This window comes from Gavialis gangeticus, unplaced genomic scaffold (genome assembly GCF_001723915.1).
Source record: "Gavialis gangeticus isolate Ggan-Ray unplaced genomic scaffold, GavGan_comp1, whole genome shotgun sequence".
In the NCBI taxonomy this organism is placed as follows: Eukaryota; Metazoa; Chordata; order Crocodylia; family Gavialidae; genus Gavialis; species Gavialis gangeticus.
This window is the reverse complement of record NW_017729024.1, coordinates 1,941,869-1,963,565: the sequence shown is the minus strand read 5'-3', so window position 1 is coordinate 1,963,565 and position 21,697 is coordinate 1,941,869. Positions and strand designations below refer to the sequence as shown.

The 21,697-nt window shown below is 41.0% G+C and overlaps 1 protein-coding gene across 2 annotated transcripts in view; it reads left to right on the top strand.

The window, feature by feature from the left end:
• SNX2 (sorting nexin 2) overlaps positions 1 to 21,697 on the top strand; it is a 56,074-nt gene that overhangs the window by 8,842 nt on the left and 25,535 nt on the right. For both annotated transcript variants that reach the window (XM_019516820.1, XM_019516821.1), the window contains exons 2-7: positions 73 to 190; positions 10,848 to 11,011; positions 12,910 to 12,976; positions 13,219 to 13,262; positions 13,357 to 13,498; positions 20,158 to 20,236. In XM_019516820.1, coding sequence (XP_019372365.1) covers positions 73 to 190; positions 10,848 to 11,011; positions 12,910 to 12,976; positions 13,219 to 13,262; positions 13,357 to 13,498; positions 20,158 to 20,236 — 614 coding nt within the window. The remainder of the gene's footprint in view (positions 1 to 72; positions 191 to 10,847; positions 11,012 to 12,909; positions 12,977 to 13,218; positions 13,263 to 13,356; positions 13,499 to 20,157; positions 20,237 to 21,697) is intronic.

Here is a 21,697-nt window from a genome sequence, read left to right as displayed (position 1 = left end):
GGGGGGGGGGGGACCATTACAAGAGTATATTGCCAGTTCTTAACCTCCTAATTATTTGCTTCTTTTCAACAGTCAAGTCCTTCATCTCCAGAACCCGCTAGTCTTCCTGCAGAAGATATCAGCACAAACTCTAATGGCCCAAAGCCTGCAGAAATTATACTAGAGGATGACAGAGAGGACCTTTTTGCTGGTAACTTTTTTTTTTTTTAAAAGTGTTTACATGAATGCTTTACTTGATTCTAAGACGAGGCTTCCCCCCCGCATTTAACATGGGGTTGGGGGGATTGTCTTGCAGTTGAGTATGAGGGCAGTTGAAGTGGGGCTGGGGCTGGGGCTGGGACAGGGTTGGGGCATTAGCTGTAGCTGCCTCTTCACCCCACCATCTTCCCCACTGCAGCCTCCCACCCCCATGCAGTCTCTTATCTTTCACCTACCCCTCTTCTATTTTCACTCCCACCCTCCCAACTTCTTACCTTGCTCCACACCAGCAGGCTCTATCTATATAGCCTGGGGCACTGAGCATGGCTACAGCCTGACCCCATAGCAGTGATCCTATTAATGGGGTCAGAGTCTGTGAAGTGAAGCAAAAGTAAGGTTGGGGTGGGGGGAGGGTGCAATGGCAGGGGGGATGAATTCAAGACAGCTGTCCAATAATTCGATTCTATACATGGAAAACTGTAACAAATGTATGAGTTTTCCACGTATAGAAACTTATTATTTGAGGGGCATCTTTAAGTTGGGGTAGTCTTAGATTCAAGTGAATATGGTAATCCAAGTTAGTTATAATGAGGATTTCAGCTATTAAAACCATATAAAGTAATTTAGCTTCTAATGCAGATCTGATTTTAAGTCCTGTCTGCTACCACAGTAAGTTGTACTGTAATTCTAAATCACAACTGTGAACTTTTGTGAGAAAAATAATAAATATCTTTTTTTTTTTTTTTTGCATGCAGTGGGTGTAGTCATCCTGTTCCAGCCATGGTCCTCCCCCAGAATTGGGGTGCATTTATTAAGTGGGGAAACTAATATTTCTGTTCAGGATAGAAGCACCCTGTTTTGATTCACAGTACAGCAGCAACTGTGATGTTGCTATTCAGGCAATTGAGGGGGTCAGTTTAATGACTCATTATTCTTCACTCTAATAAAATAATCTCTCTTCAGTGGGCATGGAATTCCACTAATCAAGCTAATCTTACTTAAGATAGTTTTCCTGCTTTTTCTTGGTCTCTCCTCCTGTTTCACAGCCTTGGGGACTGCTATTTTCAGAATTATAGATCCACCCTAGAGACCAGTCTCAGCAGCAACTAGGGATTCAACTTTCCATAAGCAGGAAAGGGAGCATTATTCATCTGAAGATTAGGCCCCATCCTTGCTTTATGCAGCCATAACTGTGGAAAAATCTTTTTTCTTCATTCTGCCTTTCAAAAGCAAGGTGCATACTATTCCTGGGTATGTATATGTAGGAAAAATACAGTAATTAGCCTGTGCTGTTTTTGTTGTCTGAAATATTCCTTTGACTCTCTTAATAATCACTCATGTATGCCAATGCAATATTGTGATCTGTGGAATTATTCTAGTTCTGTGTGTACGCTATCTTGCTAAAATCCATGCAGAAAGTAATGTATGTTGGTTCAGACTAGAAACATTCCAAAGTTGTTTAAGCTGTACCCAATTTATTGTATTGACTACCTGGTCACGTTTTGGTATAAAAATGTATTCTAGTGCTAATTGTGCCCACACTCAGCGTAAACCGACTAAATCCATTTGCTCTAATTGAGCTGTTTCTACGTGTTAAGATTTGAAGTATAGGCTGGACTTGTACCTAACAACTATCTGCACCCAAAATCCACACTATGATTTGGACATCACTTAATTTTACTACCACTGACCCAGTAAAAATTAACTGTATTTACTGGCATACTACATGCATCTTTTCCCCAAAAACATGGCTATCCAAAACAGAAGTGTCTTAAGTGGAGAAGCTGATTTCTACACTGCAGTGGAAACATGGGCATATGTACACACGAATGTGCTGCAGCACTGGGTGCACGCATCTGTATAAGCAGTGAAATGTGCGTCACCACTGAGAAGATGGCAGCAGTGCACTTTTGAACAAAAACACATCAAAGGTTTTAGTTCAAACCACCATTTTCTGTGCACTGACTTGCATTTCACCATTTATACAACTGCATGCAGTGCAGCACCAGGCGCATCAGCTAGCATTCTCCACAGACTCAAGTGAGTTTGCTATGACACGCTGGATTTCCAGCACGTTGGAGCAGACAAAGGTACATGTATAAATGCCTCAGGATGCTAGAATGGCTGCTGGGGATTGGTTCTTTGTTGGGTGTTTAACTCTTTCACAGCCACTGCTATATTGGCAGCACCCAAAAGCAGTGACTGTGATGGGCTTAAAGTTCTGAGGGTTAAAGAGTCAGTGACACTGAGTGGTGTGGTCTTCCTGCATCATCGGGCCTGCATTTACTTATGACTGGGAAAAACCTACTTTTCATTTTGCCATATCGAAACACGGTGCGTGTCTCCTTGGGGTACATGATACGCAGGAAAAGCCAGTACTGTATGTCAGGTATTCTAAACATATGGCAGCTTTTCAGTTATGCTCGTTACCAAAACCTTTGTTGTAGTTGCATCATTTGTAGTGGCTCATGATGCTGGTACAGGAGAGACATCGATTCTAATAGGCATAGGTTTTTTAATAGAATTAGTTGTAGTCATTCGTCAAGCACTTGTCACAGGATTTCTTCCTTTTGAGATTTGAGAGGAAGGAAATAGAGATTGTCAGACTCCAAGGACAAGGGATGCTAAACCCTTGATTTGAGTGATGTTTTTGTAGTAATGAGGTTGGAAGTTAATTGTGTATTAATGTTTAAAATATGTTTTGTTTTTGTTTTCTTGTATACAACTGTCCCAAAAGGCTCGTAGTGGTTTACAGTGACTAAATCACCTGTGGACAGGACTTCCGAAGCAGTATGGCAAAACCTGGGAATTCCAGCTCTGTCGTTCCCTCCTCTCAGTCCAAACCATGCCTCCAGCCACCACTCACATCCAGAGGCACAAAACCTTTTCCCCAACCACACCTACTACCCCACTTCACCAGAGGAGATCCTCTCCACCTTCCCCCAATGTCTCCTGTGAGCCTGCATTCCCTCTCTCTCAGGCTGTCACTTCACCTCCCACAAAAACACTTTACAACTAACTCTTCTTTTTTCCCTCCTCTTCCCCCCAACAAACACAGCAATTAAATTGAAAAGAACACTTGCAGAACAGTAAAAGAAAAACCCCAAAGGTCACCTGCCTACCCAGGGAGGCTTGATGGCTTTGTACAGCTTGCAGGTTGGCTGGATCTTTCTCTCTTCTTTTGGGCATCTACTAGTTCAATTTGAATTTAATGAAATAGCTCCTTTCTTTTTCTTTTGCTCTAGTAGTAAATAGTACTAATATACAAAGATTACTTCGTATATAATCCCTTATTCTTCCCCACTGAATGATCAACAAGTGATATCTAGCTCTTCCTCAGTCTAGAATTAAACATGATGTTAAATGTGCAATGTTGTTTCTGGTAGGTATCACGTTGTATTCTGAACCTTGACTTTTATATGCACCCAGACACACATTGCTAGTTCTAACAGTTTGAGATACCAAAACTGTCACTATTGAAATAAGAAGGAAAAGTAGTTAAAATAGTAATTATAGGAAAAGGTATTTTATAATATTGCTTTTTCTCATCACTTATGAAGACTATTTTAGAACAGCAGACACTTTCTTTCAAGCAAAGATATTCTGGTTGTATACTTCCACTTAACAGAAATAGTATTTACTCTGGGTCTATCTGGACAGGATCTGGGAAAGCTAGTCTCCCTAAGCCTATGCATCTAAACTATTTCTTTTAAATTGGGCTGATAAGTACCATCCAGATAAATTTACCTGTCAATATTTGTATTTTGTCTTGAGTACGAGTGTGAATTCTGCATACAATAATGCAGAGAACTGATTTTTAAAGTCAATTAAAGGGTATTGACTCCTTCAAGAAATCAAACTGTCTTTTTTAAATGCATGTAGCAACTCAATGAGAGAATTTACTGATTCATATGTAACAAAGTCTATTGCAAGTGGTATTGAAAATTGAAGATTAATATAAACTTCAAAACTAAGGCTGTTAGTGCAAACTCAGGATATAAGGCTATATGCTAATAGCTAATTTACATGATCCATGTATGGCTTACTTTCTGTTCATTTGTAATGCATTACAGTATATCTTTGCATCAGACATGCATATCTTAAAACTGCAAGTACCTTAGTTGTCAAAGCTATGATCCATCACCTTGTTAAGTAGTAATAATTGTGGGTGTGATTTTTTTTTTTTAGGTTGTAACATCTGAGACAATCATATATGTTATTTTGTGATTAGCAAACATTCAAAAATCAAGGCAATTCCATGTCTTCTCACTCAAATATATCTTCAGTTAAGTGCATTACTGAAATTCTCTCCCCAGTGTTATTTCTTGTTATAGTTCAGATTACTTTTGTTGCTTGTGCCATAATGTATATGGTAGATGGTATGTTAGTGGGCAGGAGGTAAAATGGATACAGGTAATCAAAACTAATGACATCACCCCTGCCCTCTTACTTCTTTAAAGTTGGATGTTCTTCTTGCGTAAATATAATACCTTTTCAATAAAGGTTAGTATTGAAATTTGGTCGTGACATTGGTCAGTGGCTAGTTTTCAAAGCTATTGGAAAAATTTCTTAAGAGCACAGTTAGAAAAGGTTTGAAAGTTTGTGAACATTTTGTTTTTAGAAACTCTGCTGAATATACTGTCCTATAGATTTTATTTTTTTTTTAGATATTGTTTCTGGCTTAGCCATGGATTGGAAAAAATGCTTCTCCTTTTTTAAGGTAACACTTCCTATAAATTCTTCTGTGAATCTTCCTCCTTACTTATTGTCAGTATGATGGAGGAAGGGGGGGCCTGGTGTCATTTCTGTATTACTTGTGCAAAGTTTAGATGGCCAGTATCAAAAACAGAAAATTACTTTTGACTATACTCAGTAGTCAGGGGATTGGCACAGGTGCCAGTTAGTGGCACGTGGAGATATTTTCCTAGGCACACTAGGAGTTGTGAGAAAATTGTTTTAAAAAATATATATTTTTTAAGCTGCTGCTCTGGGCTCTCCAGAGAAGCCACAGGTCCCAGTTCCATGGCAGGCACTGGGGACAGAGTCAGGAGAACACAGGCAGGGATGCAGTCTGTGTTCCTCTGACCCTGACCCCTGCGCCCTCCAGCTCAGCCCGGACCCTGGAGGCTCCTAGTGGGTCGGCAAGCCCAGGGCTCGGGCAGACAGATGCCCTGTCCCACCAGGGTGCCATGCGCTGGGGCCAGATGCCCAGGGAGAAGCATTGCGGGCAGGTTGGCCTGGCCCAGCCTTTGGGAAGGTGGGGGCTGGGTGGGAAGTGGGGCTGCCCCAGGGCTACATGGGCTCAGGCTGCAGCAGGCAGGGGTACCTGAAGTGGGGCCCAGCCTGGCCTGCATAGCTTCATGGGGATGGGGGGCAGCTGCCCTGCCCTGCCCTGTCATGAAGGGATGCCGCCTGGCCAGGGCAGGACACGGGGCATGGGGAGGCTTCTGGCTCAGCCTCCCTGCGCACCAGGCACACTGCAAGCAGAGAAGAACTGCCCCCAGTGCAAGGGCCTGGCCATGGGAGCTCCTGGGAATGGCTGCCACGGCTGCCCAGGCCCTGGCCTTGCCCACCTGCAGCTCCCCTCAGTGGGTCAGGGGTGGGGCAGGTCCTGCACAGGATGATTGCATTGCAGGCTCCCAGCCAGCTTGGCCCCAGCACTGCCAGTGATGGCTGTTCCTAGAGCTTGGGGGGCTCCTGCAGCTGCAGGGGCTCCTTCCCACTTGCACTGTGCCCAGCACACACACAGGCCAAGCTGGGAGCCCCCCCTGAGCCCGGTGTCCTGCCCCAGCCAGGCAGCATCCCCTCACAGGCAGGTTGGATGCTCCCTGTCCCCACAGAGCTGCACGAACCGCACTGGGCGCCACCTCGGACAGTGGCTTGAGTCTGCAGACCCCAGCTTCCCACCCAGCTCCCACTCTCTGCTGCCATCTTCCCAAGGGCCTGGCCAGACCAGCCTCCCCATGGTGCCTCTCCCCACACCGCTCAGACCCTACTCTGAGTACCCAGTCCTGGCGCTTGGCACCCCGGTGCTGCCCCTGCCCAGGTGGGACAGAGCATCCATCTGCCTGAGCCCTGGTTGGGCCCTCCCTCCCAGCTCTGGGCCTGGGCTCTTCCCACTCCAGGACTGTCAGGGAGGCCTGAGCGCCCCAGCCCTGATGGCTGCTGCTGCAGTGTTGCTGCCTCTCTCTACCAGACACCGGCCTGGGCCAGCAGGTCCAAGCCTCAGCTGGTAATGGTGGGGAAACATTGGCAGTGAGGGTCACGCGCTCCTTTTTCGTTCTCTCTCCTGTTTCTTTTTTATCTCCTTTTTTCTCTCCCATCTTTTGTCTCCTTTCTCTTCTCTTTCTCTTTCCCTCTTTTTCTCACTGTTATCACAGCATGCTTAGCAGAAAAAAAATGCACAGGAGCAATGGTAGTATATGAAGTTTTATTGTATGGTAGTATATGAAGATTTATTGTCACCGGGTTTAGAATTTTTAGGAAATCTGATATTTACCGTAAAAAAGGAAAGGTTTATAGTTATTAACTATATTAATATTCAGTGTATCTTGCCATGTACCTCTGCCCTGGTTTTGTTTTTTCTAACATGCCAGCATCTTGCAAGGTAGACATTGCAGTTTTTTTGGCACACTGGCCAAAATTGTTGCCTACCCCTGAATTAGAACCTTCTTTGTTATGATGGACTAGTTTTAAAACTGTTTTAGCTGAAAAGAAACGTGCACAATTTTGGAATCTTATTCAATTTTGAAATAAGAATGATCACTATTTTTAAATGTTGTGGTCTTTTGAACTACGTGGACGGTGCTTCTAGTTTTTGTGCTTAAAAGACTCCAAGGTAAAATAGTGTCATGTCTATGGATGGTTCATGTAAATACTAAGAGCATGAAGTGCCTGAACATGGATTTGGGAGCTAGATCTTAAAATGCTAGCTTAACTACACTTGTGGTGTCTTTCCTACTTTACTAGCTAAATAGCCAATAGAGCTGAAATGTAATGCCACCTTGGTTTGTCTATAATACCCTGCCTGTAACATCAACAACTTGTATATAACTATACATAGAAAATCCTTTGTGTAGTTATTGCTTTTGGCATTTTCTGGTGTAGTGAAAGTAGGTGGATTCAGACAGAATCAATAGATAACTAGCTGGATGTGGTTCCTTTGATCCACACATGAAGCCCTGAATACTAGCGTGCAGTTCAGGTTGATAACCCAAGGATGTGACTGAGATACTAATGTGTTGTTCCTGATCACAAGGTCAGACATGGATGTCTCTTATGTCCCAAAAGTTGAGTGTTTAGTTTTAAACTTTTTCCTTTTAGGATGTATAAGTAAAACAGCCATTTTAATGAAGATACAATTTTCTTGGGAAGCCTTGTTTATCTTAGTGGTTTACATAATTATTCTGAAGATATAGTTTGCTGGGGTGGTTCTTAGGCTACTTCTACACTAAGGATGAAACAGTTTTAGTAGTATGCTTGGAAAATGCTAATTTCAATTCTAATCTGTCAGAATGGAGCAGTCTTAACAGGAAACTACAACTAAATATTTTTCTGTCCTTTTGCCTCCCTTGAAATAACCAGGATAACATGAATGTAAGATTAAATTCAAAATACAGTCAGAGATAGTATAAGAGTGATTTTGTAGCTGTAATGGTCCAGAAATTATGCAAGAAGCAAGGATTTCTTAAGATACCTTTTTTTTGAAATTTTCCGTATTGGACCAGCTGTGTAGAGAGAGAGTTTAGACGGGGCTTCAAATGCAAGACATTGCCATCTTAAATCAGGTGTTTCTTTTTTAATAAGTGTGACACTTTGACCTTTTCCAGTAATGTCACTTAAATGCAAACACATTATTCAGCTGATGTATGAGGTCTGTTCAAAAAGTATCAAGACTGACATGTATTTGTGGTACAGAGTATTGGGCGGGGAGTGTGGATTTGCTGAACATGTCTGGGTATGTTGGGACTCCTCTGGACAGGGTTGCAGCTCCTGGTGTTTCCCCAGTTTTCTGAAGCCAGCGGTTGAAGTAAGATCATTTGTCTCGCATCCCCTTTTGTTATGTCAGAGTGCCCAGAACAATGCATGTGCATTAAATTTTGCATGAAAATTGGGAAAACAGCAAGTGAAACATTTGAATTACTTAAAATAGTATTTGATGATGACATTGATTCGTGCAAGAGTTTTTGAATGGTATTGTTGGTTTAAAAAAGGACTGTCAATGGTCGAAAGTGAAGAGTGTTCCAGATACCCTTCAGCATGATGAAAGTGTGGCAGCAGTTCACAGTTTGGTTCGGACAGTCAATCACATATCATTTCGAAAGATAGCAGAAAAAGTTGGAATTTCTGTTGGTTCATGTCATTCAATTCTAACCGACAATTTGGAAGTGAAACGACCAGAAAAACTACCAGAAAAGTGGGTATCCAACTCTTGGATGCTTCACCATAACAACACGCCTGCCAAATCAGCACAGCTTGTGAAGCAGTTTTTAGCCAAATTTTAGCCAAACACTGTATCCCACTGGTGCCGTCGCTTCCATATTCACCTGATATGGTCCCACGCAACTTTTTCTCTTCCCTCAACTAAAAAAAAACCTTCAAAGGAAGAAGACTTTGTGATATGGAAACCATAAAACAAAATGCAACTGAGCAACTTTTAGCAGTTCCACAAATTGCTTATTAGAGGTGCTTCCAACAATCGCAGAAATGTTGGGGGAAAGCGTGTAGCTGCAGAAGAAGCATACTTCAAAGGAAATTAAGCTGAAACCCCTGTAAATAAAATATTTTGTTTCCTACAGCATCAGTCTCAATACTTTTTGAACAGACCTTGTATACTAGCTACTAGTTGTGTATCCAAATAATGGGGTTTTTTTCTGAAATCACTTAAGTACTTTAATTCCATTTTCAAAGACAGCCTGAGTCTTTTTTCAAAGTCTGGGAGGACTTAATCACCTTAATGACTTGAAGGCACTCTGAAGATCTGAAAGTCACAGCATTCCTGAACCAAAAGTAAAAGTGTCTGTATTTATCTGAATTGTTGACGCTTCCTCAAATATCTAGATCTCAGTTCATCACCTCTAAAGTACATATGTTATACTTGAGGAAAAAAGACTGTATAGATTAAATGTTCTTAAGCTAATTCAACATGGATGATGTGGATAAACAGACATTGGTTCAGTTATATTAGTAATTAATCTGAGCTAAGTGTTGTATTTCTGTACGAGAGTGGTCTGTAGTTTGAGACTATGATGTTATGGAACCTGGAAGACCAAATATGGTATACTGGTTGATATGCAACGTGGTACCAAGAGTTGGAGAGGCAGTCTAGTATAGTTGCACATCCTGCTCTGAAAAATGGGTGAATAATCAAGGCATAGATTATTTTGCAAGTTACACAACCTATAGGTGTCTTCCAGTGTGTTTATCCTGACATAGCTCCTATATAGGAGGTGCAGCTTTTTTCAGGCAAAAACTTATTTTAACAGGTTAAGCCATGCCCTCCCTCTAGCGGGGACAAAGGATGCTCTTAGATGGCATCTGTTTATTCCTACTGCTGGCATAGCTTGCTGCTTAGGAATTACTTTTGTACTCTCTATATAGTCATCCTGCCAAAACTCTGTAGCACAGACCTGGTTTTACTGTAGTTGCATGATTGTCTTTTACATAGGTTCATTTTTTATGTATGCTACAGACATCTTAATCAAAATCTTAATGTTAGGTTAGTTTTCCCTCCCCCGCCCTCCAGCTGTGCTGGTCCAAGATTATGCAAGCAGCAGTTTTTTGGTGATATCTTTTACTAGGGCATCTGTGTAGTTATGCGGTGTTGGACACGCCTTTGGGCACATAGTGCCACACTTTACCCAAAAGCTTGTCTAACATATTTTCCAACAATACAGTTTGCCAAGAAACTTTCTGCTAGTTAAACTTTGTAGTGTTGGGGTGGTTGTATAGGGAATTGTTCTCTTTTGATGGTCTGTTAAGTTTTTCAGTTTTAAATGTTGAAGCCTGCTTAAGGGCTGCTAACTTTTTCATTTGTTGACCATGTCAGACTTTAATGTAAATAGTACAGATGAGCTGTAAGAGTTGTTCTCAGTGTTCATTAATTTATAGCACCCTGCAGGCACAGTTCTTAAGTTTTACTGACTTGCCACTCAACCTTTGTGAAAGGAGAACCAAAGACTCATCACTTGCCAAAACACTTGAATGGTATTTTGCTTTGAGCACTGAATTCTAAAGTTAAACACTTTACAACATAATGCTTTTTTCTCCTTGCTAACATCAATTTTCTTTTGCTGTCTCAAATACTCTTGGGTTTAATTGCTTTGTCCTGATTAGAAATTTGCATACCAAAGTTGGCTTCAAAGTAAATCTCTACTGGTAAGTTATAAATCAGTAATGGGGATTGGGAGGGGAAACTAGTTTATACGGTCATCTAGTGAAAGTCCATAAGATGTACAATTGTATTTAAATGGTTGTTAGCACAATATTTACTATGAAACTCCACCTGAGAAGTGAAGACACATACAGCAAGCCTTAATCTGCAGTTTTAAAAGATGAATATATGATTATGCATGATATTGCAGGCAGTGCAACAGTCTGGTGCACATGTGCCTCTGCAGTGATAATTACTAACTCATAACTTCTTTTAGAAGCCACAGAAGAAGTTTCTTTGGACAGTCCAGAAAGAGAACCAATCCTTTCACCAGAACCTACTCCTGCAATCACTCCAGTAACGCCCACCACACTAGTAGCACCCAGAATGGAGTCAAAAAGTATAGCAGCCCCTGTGATTTTTGATAGATCCAGGGAAGAGGTACTGAATAACCACATTTTAACTTTTTTTGTAAAACGCTGAATTGTACTTATGAAATATTGGGTGGTGATAGGACATGTGGCAATCTTCACTTTTATTTGAGTACTCATCTCTCATAGGGACTTCTACCTACAGTACACTTTCTCTTTCTAATGAGATCTCAGCAGTCCCAATAGTTTATAGAAATCAGTTTGCTGACTCCCATCTGAACAGTAAATAAAAATATTAGTATTCCATTTTAAAGTATTACTCAGTGTTGTGCCAGACAGTGAACGGATTCCATAATCCTGCATCTTAAGCTGAAAAATGCTGGAGAAAACCGGGAAGATTGCATCAGTGTTGCTTTGCTGTAATCAAAGACCTGTTTAGGTCATGTTGGTATCAGGCAAGTGGGATATCGCATGTAAATTTCCAAGTATTAGTCTTGTGACTGGCTTCAGATGCAAGTAAATTATGGTACTCATATTAGAAAAGTAAAAGGTAGTGTGGCTACTGTGCTAATCTATATATACATTTATGCACATTTTGATGTCTAACTGCCTATCTAATGCAAATGAGAAAATAGAAGTCAGTGTTTGCCAGATGGAATTGTACCTTTTATGTGCTCTGCCTGTCTTTAAAGTCGGGTAGTGTGTAATGCAATAGGTCTTCATTTTGTGGTTGTGACAAAGTCAGGTTATCAAAGGTGGTTGGGTAGGAGGAGATGTTTTTGTGTGTTTTTAAGAATTTGGTACTTCAAGAATAACCAGAATGCTAAAGCGAAATCTTAAATAGAATTTAAGTTTGTGTAGGTTGACCTTGTATTTCACTTCTAGTATTTACTACTTAAAGTAAAACTGCCATTTAAAATTTGGTGGTGTGTGCACGTATTTGCATATATGAGTTGGTGCCCACTTTCCACTTTTTTTTCCTTGTTTCTTGAAGTGACAGTCCTGCCCTTCCACAACAAGAAACTTTGAGCTTTCCTTGTATTTCTGGAATTTTTGCTTTGTTAGCGATTGATTTCCCTTTCAGGCTAGTCTATTTCCTTCTCTAGGGCTAATGACAGAAATTACACATAAACCAGTATAAGTGATCATAAACCAGTTCAGATCAGTAACGCAACTGAAGTTCAGTGCACATAAACCACTTTCAAAGTGGCTGAAACTGGTTTAAGATGAACCTGGCTAAATGTAGTATTAGACTTAAACTTTTAATTTAAATCAGTTATTGACCTTCTGTCCCAGATCCCCTCCAGATTCAAGTTGGCTCAGTCACCCAGCTTCCCAGGATGCTTTTGCACCTCCCCTGCAAACCCCCCTCGCAGAGTAGGTGGGTTAACTTTGGCCCAAACTGTTTGTTCCAGCCAATCAGGGAGGCATACTCTAGTGCTCCCCAGCTTCTGGCCTGGGCCACTGCAGGCATGTGGTTGTATTTCCAGAATCAAAAGTGAATGTCTGTTCAGTTGCTTATTGGTTCAATCTATGCATCTTAAATTAACCTGTGAAGGTTGAATCGATTCTGCCTTGGGCTTTTTAACTGTCTACTTAGCCTAGGAGGATCTAACTTCAGTAGACACGGTGCTTGGTTCTTAAAAGGTTCTTATTGGTTGGGGCCTAGTGGAGACCTGTCTTGTGACTACTTTCTGTCATGACAGAAAGGGAAGTGTATATGTTTTTAAAAGTTTTGAATTAACTGAAGTTGGTATCCTTTTGCTATGTGAAAGCTGTGAGGAAGGACTTAAGATAAGACAACAGTGTCTACAAAGTTGTCCCATTAAAGTTGGAAAGTGTGCCTTTTGGGGTTGTGCTTTTTTAGCTACTGACTCCCTCCTCTCATACTTAAATATTACTGAAAATTACTTTCATTGTTGAAAATTCACTTTTATATAAAACAGTATATAATGTTCTTTTCTCCAGATTGAAGAAGAAGCAAATGGAGATGTATTTGATATAGAAATAAATGTTTCGGACCCAGAGAAAGTCGGTGAGTTGATATCATGGACTTAAAGAAATCTGAGACACTTTCAGTATTGCTATCTCCTTGTTAGCTGAAGAACTTGTGGTTTATATATTACCATTCATGATGCAGTCAGCCTGCTCTTCTAAGAATTAAATGGGTTGTATTTGTAATGAGAGCGGTAGATAACATTGAACTTAACTCCAGATTTAAATAGTTCAGAAGATCTATTTTAGGTTAAGTATCTTTAACTATGTCTCTTCTTACAGGGGACGGCATGAATGCCTACATGGCATACAGAGTAACAACAAAGGTAACTCTTTGAAAATATCTGTCACATTTACTGTAGGTAATCATGTATTTGTTGTTGTATCTACTTATACAGCCTAACTTCTTACTTTTTTTAGACAGCTCTACCTATGTTTAACAAAAATGAATTCTCTGTTAAAAGAAGATTCAGTGACTTCCTTGGTTTGCACAGCAAATTAGCAACAAAGTATATGCACGTTGGTTACATTGTGCCTCCAGCTCCAGAGAAAAGTATTGTAGGTAAGTACAGCTTTATATAACCATTTGAGGTTTTGTCTAGGTATCGTTTGTCATGAAATATTGACTACTGGCTTCTAAAACATTCTTCAAGTATTGCATCATGCACATTCTTTAATATGCATAGTTTCCAGCTTATATTAATGTATTCTGCATAGAACATGGTCAGTTTTGATCTGGTGATTCAAAACTTTATGTATGTGTGTTTTGTTTTGGTTTTTTTTTTTTAAAAAAGCAATCTCGCTGCAGGCAGGGATTGGGTAAGATAAGAACTTTAATTGAAGCTCATCCTATTGGAAATTAGTTCAGTTAGAATGAAATCCTTGGCATGGTTCACTTGTGTCCCCAATGACTTCTTCTGGTTTCCAGCTATACGGGCTTAATGAGGGCTCTGATTTAGTAGAGTTTGTTCTTCCTGCTTCACAAATACTGAAGGCTGTGCAGGCAAGTAAAGCTTCCTGCAGTGAGATTGGAAAAACGGTTATCTTGGAGTTGTAGTGGTAACTGATGCAAGGAGGGAAATAAACCAGCTGCTTCTGTATGTAATTTGATATGTCTAGAAGGTTGTTATTGGCTTTTACTTTAATCATTAGATTAGTAACTCATACTATATATGTGTATAGGGAGTAAACATCTTATGAGAGAATACCAATTTCATACTCATTTTACAGGCTTGAACTGTTTTTAACTATGCAGAAATGGTCCGAAACAACAGTGACTAATACTATTCAGTATTCCAGATGAGCTTCTCAGCTGTGCTCTGCTGATAGTACAGTCCCTTGTGATTTTTTTGTCCCTCTGCTAATATAACCTGATTTCTTACTACGTTTAACTGGAGTTGGATAATAGATTGGCTTGTTTTTTCTCTTTCAGAATGTCTTGCACAATAATCACTTCCCAACTTAATGTTCTATGACTTCCTTCTAGTTGCATACACTGCAATAGAATACACTTTAATAGGTGTTGGATGATAGCCAGGAAATGGATTCTGTGCAGTATATTCCAATAACTAAACAATGCATAAGTAGGACAAGTTACTAGATGCAGCAAATATTTACATGGCTTGAAGTAATTAAATCCATTCATTGCCCACAAGTGTAAAATGCCCATCCAAGTGGTTCATTTAAGGCAGTTGGTATTCTGCTGCCACTTAAACTGCTAGATTTAATACTTACCCTTCTAAGCTTTACAGAGCATGGAGTTGGTGACTTTTATTTAGGTGATTTTTTTTTTTGTGAATTTGTCACCCTACCTACCTACCTGTGGTAGAGGCCATAAACACACACTCACCTGTAGCACTACCAAAATGAAGCACTATGAGGGCATATACACATTTGCAGCCCTTTAGCTGGAGTTCTGCATGTGCACCTCAGAAGTGCATTCATCAGCCAGTGGGCAGTCGGGAGCTGCTCCTTTGCTATCCTTACCCCTAGGGAGCCCATCAGTGAGCTCAGATTGACAGTATACCCTCTCCCCCTGCTGGGGAAGGGGTCAGGTCATCGGTGATCAACTAGCGGCTGCTAGAAAGTGGCAGCTGTCAAAAGACAGCCTGCTGTCACCGGTGCGGGTGGCAGGTGTAAGCTCTATTGTGGAGGCTGTATATTTGGCTTTTTTTACCTTCTACCCACTCTCAGTAGGAAAAAGATGCCTGCTTGTTGGGACCAGCCCTGGCTGTTTTTGACAGCTGCTGTTGCTGCACCACTAGGTCCCAATGCCAGTGCTGGGGCAGTGGCTGTCAAAAAAACACTTTGCTTCACACTTGTGGAGTGGTAGGAGTCAGGAGACCTACTTGCTTTTTACTTTACTACGGCCCTTGCAAACCCTACAGGTGTTGAGGAAGCTGTTTAAGAAAGGGTGTACTGTGATAGCTTGCTGTGGCTGGGTCAGCTGTCAGGGAGCCAGCCATTCTTCTGTCCTTCCTTTTCTGGATGGGGAAGGTTAGGGGGGTGCACAGAGGAGGGAGAGCAGAACACTAAAATGCTGGAGGTCTGAGACCCCTGCCCTACATGTACTGGCACATGTAGTGGCTGCCCAGTTACAAAATGTGCTATAGAGAAGTTCCTATTTAAAACGGGAACATTTTTGTAGTATTACAGATTGCACAGGTGTATATATGCTCTGTCTGTAGAGCTACAAATAGAATGTGTGTCCATGGCCTAAGTTGTCTTATTAAATGGTCACCTTGCTCTTCTCTCATCTTTTGATGGATACAAAAAGATACTGCACTCTGGCCTACGTGTGCATTTGCCATAAGCCCTATTTGCTTGGCTTGCATTCTTCTAGGCAGCAGCTCCTATCGTATGCTTCAACTTTTTTTTTTTTTTATTACTTTCTTTTACTTTGGAAAAAAGTGTGATAATATCCATTGTGACTAGAATAGATTTAAGTATGACATGCCATCTAATTGTGGTGCTAGGCAGTGCTGTTCTCGGCATACACATAGCATGGTGTATTTTTAATCTGAACCAGAAATCATGTAGCTGCTCGACTGTGGTACTGTGGGCATGAATAGCCTCTGCTGTGAGATGCTGCAGATCATTGCAGAAAGTACATGTACAGATGCTCACTCTTGCAGGAGAAACTTTTCAGGGAGCCACTTAACTCTGATTTTTCCCAGGTTATTTTTCTCCTGGAGCAGCATTTTTTGCTCTGGGAGAAAATTCCCAAATGTCTGTATATTCATGTTTCTACCTGAGAGCAGCAGTTCTCCCAGAAGAAACAATACCTGTTAGTGGGCTGAGAGGCAGCTTATTGATAGGTGCACAGTACCACACTCAAGCAGCTACATTCACTCACGTCTGCAAGGTAATGTACCCAGAGTAGCATGACATGTTTTAATATTGTGCTGCCTTTGACCATAACTGGGTATGTCCACTGTTCAGTGTGTTACTACCCAAGGCCTTGTATACATTTCTCTTTTGAATGGGTCTACATGGAGCTCATATGGAACTGTTCTTCATACAAATGAACCTGGCTGTAGTGGGCTGGGTTTGCATATATAGCAGTAGCATTTCATAATTAATTTTATAATGTAATTTCATAATTGATATAATGACTTTAATATAAACTGTACTGTGTTGGTGTAAAACCTAGGGGTTTTATGTAAAATTTTTAATGGATCACATTAGTTGTGCCAACGTACCATCAAGTTGTTGATCTCATGAGATATTAGACTAGGACTGTCTAGCTTCTAATGGCTGCAGCAGTCCTTCTGTGCTACTGTAACTTTTTGCCAGCCTGGCAGCATTTGGGCTGCAGCTGTACCAGGCTGCCTGTCCACGTGCAAGAGTCCCTCACTGCCCCCACCTCTCCTCCATACCTTTTCTCACCCCAACCAGGCCACGAGAGTCTATGGGATTCCCTTCCCTTCAGCTTCTACTGGTGGGCAAAATACAGATCCAGCCCTTTTTTTTTTTTAATCCATCCTGTAGGCAGGCGGTGACACCATGTGGCAGGCCCTAGGTGAGCCATGCTCATGCCCCTACCTCTGCTGGTGGGTGGCTTCAGTTCCAGCTTCTGCTGTCACTGCAGGGAATGCTGGGTAGAAGCAGCCCTACTCATCCAGCACTCCAGCAGTGGCCTGGGACATGGCCAGACTGCATCTCCCAGAGGACACTGTGTGGAAGAAGACCCACTGGCCCTCTGGGCACCATGTGGCACCAGCAGAAGCTGGAGCTGCTCCCTGTGCTGCTCAGCTGCAGAGGTAGGGCCCAAGTGTAGCTTGCCATGGGCCTCCTGAGTGGGTGGGTGGGGCTGCTTCTGGCCAACATCTCCCACAACGCCTGGGAGATGCAGTCTAGCCCTACAGGCCCTGGGCAAGATGCACTCAGTCCCTGGCCTCTACTGGTGGGCAGGACACGGGGCCTGCAGGGCTGGACTGCATCTCCCAGGTGCCACAGGGGAGATTGGGTAGAAGCAGCCCCGCCCTCCTGGCACCATGCAGCAAGCCATGATCACGATCCTAGTAGCTCTGGCCACTGTGTAGTGCTGGGTGGGTGGAGGTATATCCACCCCACAGCTGCCAGGGGCTGAGCACAGCTCATCCAGCCCATGGCCATCCTGCTTCCCCCACCCCCCCCCATTCCCCATTAGGGCTCTTGGGAGCTGCAAGGTGTGGGGAGGGGAGTGTGTGCGCTCCAGGAATCCAGATGGCAGGGCAGGATGGCACAGTGGCCCATGATCAGACTACATCTGCCAGCAGGTTCTGGCTGGTCCAGGAGGGTGTGCATGTGTGTGTGTAGCCCTCAACAGCTTGCCAGAACTCATTAAGTGTCCCTCCAGCCCAAATAATTGTCCATCCCTGTTCTACTTCCTGCTGCCACCCCTGCGGGCAGCACAGCCCTGGCCACTCTGAAGTTGGACTCCCTTGCTCCAAAGCATAGGTGTTTTATGTAACAGATATTTTTTTCTTTCTTATTTGCTTCCTGAACTCAGTGCTGATCCACAGATTTTCACAATAAGCATAGTGCCATCAGTGGGGTTTCTTAAAGCAGACATTCAAGATACCCTGTACACACTAACATGTGCAACACAGATTTAATTTTAGTGGCAAACGAAAGGAATTTCTGCCTTGGTCTAGTTCTGCTTATGGGCATATTTCTGGAGAAATGAGTCTCTTCCTTAGTAATCTCAAGTTGTCAGTGATGGAATCAAAATTGTATTGATGAGAGTATATTCAAACGTGTTCTTTGAACAAAAGGTATCTTTGAGCCTTTAGAAAATTTCAAATTTACCTTCTAAAATGTAAAGTATTTCAGAATCCGAATAACGGAAAGTTGATCTGAGAGAGAAAATACATACAGTATGCAAGTAGTCTTTGACGCATTTAATACTGGCATGACCTGTTGTCTCCTGTTTATAGGTAACTCATTAAATAGCCAGAATGAAAGTTGGAATGAACTCATAAAAGTATGAGTTTATTGAATGAATAGCAAACTTACAGCTGTAGCTTCTGTCATCTACAGTGTATGAAATGGCAGCCAGATCATTTATTTGTTGACTGTCGATCCTTCTGGATCTTGATGTATGCATGAGAGGTCACCCAGACCTTTGATGCATATGCCTAGGCAGGAGTTTTGAAGGAGTGAAGGCTGTCCAGACCTGCCACCCCTACCTTTAGGCCTCTGAGACAGAATCCGAAGGCCAGGCGGAGTCCAGAGCTGTAGTGCCTCCGTGGCTGGATTTGTATAAGCGTCCAGAAATTGAACTCGGGTCTCCTGGGAGGCAAGGAGTCTACCACTGAACCACAGGGGATTCTGCCAGACTGTTGCAGCACAGATACATTTATGGAAAAAATGTAGCACAAATGCATTAAAGGGAAAAAATACTATATTTTGAACTTAATAAACATATCCAACACCCTTGTCAGCAATATGTTTTTTTTCAGAAGCTTATATTTAACTTCGAAGCTTCAGGAAAATAGCAACCACAACACCTTTGATTTACCCCCTGTATAATATGGTGCCTTTCATTGTGATAGGCAAACGCATCCAGCTGATTTAAAAACTATGAGGATATATATGTAGTTAATAGTTTATAGCTTTACAATACAATAGAAGTAACAGTAAAATTATATATAATAAAATAATTCATGGTTATTGATAAAAGCATACAGTGAAATTACATATTCTACTGTTTTAAACAGATGTAAAAATGAACATAATATATGATAATACAAAATTAGATAAAATGAAGTAACATAAAATAGAATAAAATAAGGATTATTTTTCCTTGCCCTTACTTTGCAGTAGTAGTGTAAATACATCTGTGGGTTATAGGACGAGCTGTACATTGTTAGTGAGTAGCCAAATTTATTTTTTTTCATTAGCCCAGTACTTAAAATTTTCCATTAATGGAGAGATCTATTTTCTTCTGTTATTCAAAGAATGAGCAAGATCACGAATAGTGAGTTAGGCCATCTATCTCCTTCTTGCAAGACTATATCCTGTCCAGATATGGAATCCAACATCACTTGCCCACGTTGACTGAAGATCCTGTTAAAGTAAATTGCAGTCTTGTAATGGCCTCTTGTTTGGCTTTGTCCTGCAGATGGTTTCTAAGCCAAAAGTTTGCTTTCTTTTATCTCAAAAAGGGGAATCTTGAGAATCACACTACCTGCATGTTTGTCTGCATGCTGGTGTCGTCCTTAAGTGTACAACTTGTTTTAAATGTGAGGAAATAGTGGGTCAGTAATGGTCAGACTATTTCACGGGCCAGTTGTCTGGAGGAGAATATTAATGTTGTTTTGCCATCCAAATAAGACTTTACTTGGAACAGAAGAAGCTTTTAAAATGTACTTAGGGTATCTGATAAGGGCTCAAGCCATAATTTTATCCAATAATTTAGAGTCCTTAATGTGAGCACTCCAGCTCAATTAAGTAGCCCTGTTTCAGATCACATATGCCCTTCTGTTTTGGGGTTTGGTGAGAGATAAAAGCCACCTTTTTTCCTGTCTTGGAATGAACCATGAAGTCAGTACCATACAAAAAACGAACACTTCCTTAGATTTATAGACCGTTAGTGGTGCCAGTACCACCCTACTACTAGTCTGTCAAAAGATAAAAATTTCACCCAAGGCTTGTTTTGCTTCAGTGCTTACTTTTTTGTGTTTTATGTTGATTTCTTCATGATACATAGTTAATATGATGCTATTTTCTTCAAAGGCATGACCAAGGTAAAAGTAGGCAAGGAAGATTCATCATCTACGGAATTTGTAGAGAAAAGAAGAGCTGCACTGGAAAGGTAATGTATTTATCTAGATCTGATTCTGCCTCCCACACATGTTTACACAGAACTCATGAAGTGTATAACAAGAGCCTTATACAGCAGCCTAAGAGAGTCTGCTGTATCAGGCCCAAATAGTCTGTGTTTTGTTACCATTTTAAACATGGTCAGTTTGGGGTTTTTTTCTTTGTTCAGTTTCTGCTGACAAAATTAACTTGGTACTAAACAGACTGTTCATAATGATTTTTAATTTTTCATAAGTAAGTTTTAACTATATTCTTTCCTATTGCACTTTGCAGACTCTGTTTAGTCAGAGGAGAGAGTGGTTTTAGCTACCCATTACTCCCACTAATCTGCGCTTACAAACTACTATAACTTTGAGGTAGTGCAGGTTTAAGGAAACACTTTAAATGCAAGTAAGAAATTTATATTCTCATGTAAATAATCAAATGATTTTACCTGCTAATGGTAGACTAAGGTTTTTTAAAAAATTAGTTATATTGAGACCTTTTCAACAAAAGTCAGTAAACTTCTGGAAATTGAGTGAAAATGTCTTACTAGTGACATTCAAAAGACTTCTTAACTGAAATTTAGTACTGGACTCGATCATTAATTAACCAACACTGGTCCTAAAGCAGTATTTAGCTTTTCTGGGTGCTAAACCAATTCTGGTTTTCTGCTTTGAACTAGAACTTCATGTTGCCTTTCTAATAATTTTGATATTGTAACCTGACTTCTTGTGTATATTTTTTTGTTTTATACAAAGTAAGGTGTATTTGCCACGTAAATTGATTAAGATTATATATATTTTTAACAAAACCTAACACTTTGAACCAGCTCTGTAGAAAGCTTGCGGTTTATAAAATAACATTTTAAAGTCTACTAGTTCGTAAAGAGAGCTAGTTAGCCATGTTGGCCTAAAATCGGGCAGAAGGCAGGGCAGGATAGCACCTTTGAAAACTAATTATTTCAGAAAAGCATAGCTTTTGTAGATGACTAGCCTACTTCCTGGGACAATAAATTTAAAATGCATAAAATCAGGTTACTGACAAATAAGCGTAAGGCTTCTTCTTGCCTTACCGCTTGGAGGAAGATTTTTATAGAGGCTGTTCAAGATTTGCCAAGAAATCACTGCTGTTCAAGAGCTGCTTTTTGACCTCTTTGTCTTTTGAAGTAGCAAACTAGAACTTCATTTTAGAAACTAGTAAGCACCATCATCTTGAATAATAGCTTTTATTTAGTACCTTTTTTTTAAGTTGATATGGAGATTAAGACTTCTGTTTCTTTCAGTCATCATAAGAAGTCTATGAAAAGCATACTTGCTCTTTAGGCTATTGGATGAAAGGAGAAAATTGAAAAAATTGGGAATTTTTCAGGGTTTATATTCAAAACATAAAAACTGGGATGAAATCAGAAGAAAAGGGGGAAATCAGTGGTGAGGGAGTAAGGCTGGGACTAAGGAAGGTGCAGTGGGAGGGG